Source organism: Crinia signifera, chromosome 7, assembly GCF_055691185.1.
Source record: "Crinia signifera chromosome 7, ASM5569118v1, whole genome shotgun sequence".
In the NCBI taxonomy this organism is placed as follows: Eukaryota; Metazoa; Chordata; class Amphibia; order Anura; family Myobatrachidae; genus Crinia; species Crinia signifera.
This window is the reverse complement of record NC_139223.1, coordinates 22730881-22732251: the sequence shown is the minus strand read 5'-3', so window position 1 is coordinate 22732251 and position 1371 is coordinate 22730881. Positions and strand designations below refer to the sequence as shown.

General features: G+C 37.4%; 1 protein-coding gene across 1 annotated transcript; it reads right to left on the bottom strand.

The window, feature by feature from the left end:
- Positions 1-232: 232 nt before the first annotated feature.
- LOC146021096 (olfactory receptor 1496-like) lies at positions 233-1165 on the bottom strand. The gene has a single exon (XM_083154898.1). The coding sequence runs from the start codon at positions 1163-1165 to the stop codon at positions 233-235; it is 933 nt and encodes a 310-aa protein (XP_083011024.1).
- Between the last annotated feature and the right edge of the window lie 206 nt (positions 1166-1371).

The following is a 1371-nucleotide window of genomic DNA, read 5'->3' as shown; positions in this document are numbered from 1 at the left end:
CCATCATTGTCTTTTATAGTTGACAGAAATGTATGCCGACTTCCAATCTTGTGTGGAGCGCATAGATAAAGATGGGATACCTTTTCTACATGGTCCTTCTGAATCCAGTGTTACGCATCTTTTTATCTGCTTAAATGTGTTTTGCAGCATCTGCAATGCAAAAAAGTTTCAAAATTTAAACCTATGGTCTGGTCCAGTATGATGCATAGACGGTAGGTGTATGAGGACACATTTAGTTAATTATTAATTTTCCTCCCAACAATTTCAGTACAGACAGCTTTATGTCTTTATTCTTTAAACTGAATATAAGAGGGTTTAACATGGGAGTCACTGTTGTATATAGCACAGAAAAGATCTGTCCCAGTATATTGTAGGAGTCTGATGATGGTATGATATATACCGATGTACCTGTCACATAGAACATTATAATGACAGCAAGATGTGATGAGCAGGTAGAGAAGGCTTTTCTCCTCCCATCAACAGATTTAATATTAATTATAATCTTTATGATTTTAGTATAAGATATTAGACTGCACAGAAATGGTACAAATCCAATTAAAAATATTTCTATATAAATGACGGTGTAAAACATTTCTGCTCCGCTGCAGGAGATGTTGGTCAGAGCTTTAGAATCACAGTAAAAATTCTGAATTGTGTTGGAATGACAGAAAGACATATTAGTAGCTGAAAACGTTAACAGTGAGGAATGGAACCATGCACAGAGCCAGACAGCAACCATAAGCAGGACACATACTTTCTTACTCATAATACTGTGATAGCGTAAGGGGATGCAAATTGCAACATACCGGTCATACGCCATTGTAAGCAACAGGAAATCTTCTGCGCCAGCAGCTAGATATAAAAAGTACATCTGGGTAAAACATTGTGTGCGGGACATCGTGTTATTCCCGGAGCGTAACATGTCCAGCAGCTTGGGCACAGTGACCGTTGTATAACATATGTCTACAAATGACAGGTTGCAGAGAAATACGTACATGGGAGCGTGCAACTGCTCATACATACTTATCACAAAGATTATAGTTGTATTCATCAGTAATCCGGTCAGGTAAATCACAGAAAATATAGTAAAAATAAGTGTTATTTTCCCGTCTGTATTGTGAAATGGCACAATGTGAATCTCTTTAGCATACGTGAAGTTGTCCATGATTGACTGTCTTTTCGGGAACTGATAAAAATAACAAATCTTGTATGTGAAGAAAAATATTTTGTTACTTTAATGGGATTATGGGCCAGATGTACTAAGCTTGAAAAAGTGATGAAGTGGAGAGTACTAAACAACCAGCCAATCAGCTCCTACCTGTCATTTTTCAAACACAGCCTTTAACATGGCTGGTAGGAGTTGATTGGCTG

Coding starts and splice junctions, on each gene's coding strand:
- LOC146021096 (XM_083154898.1), bottom strand. CDS start 1,165: ATGGACAACTTCACGTATGCTAAAGAGATTCACATTGTGCCATTTCAC.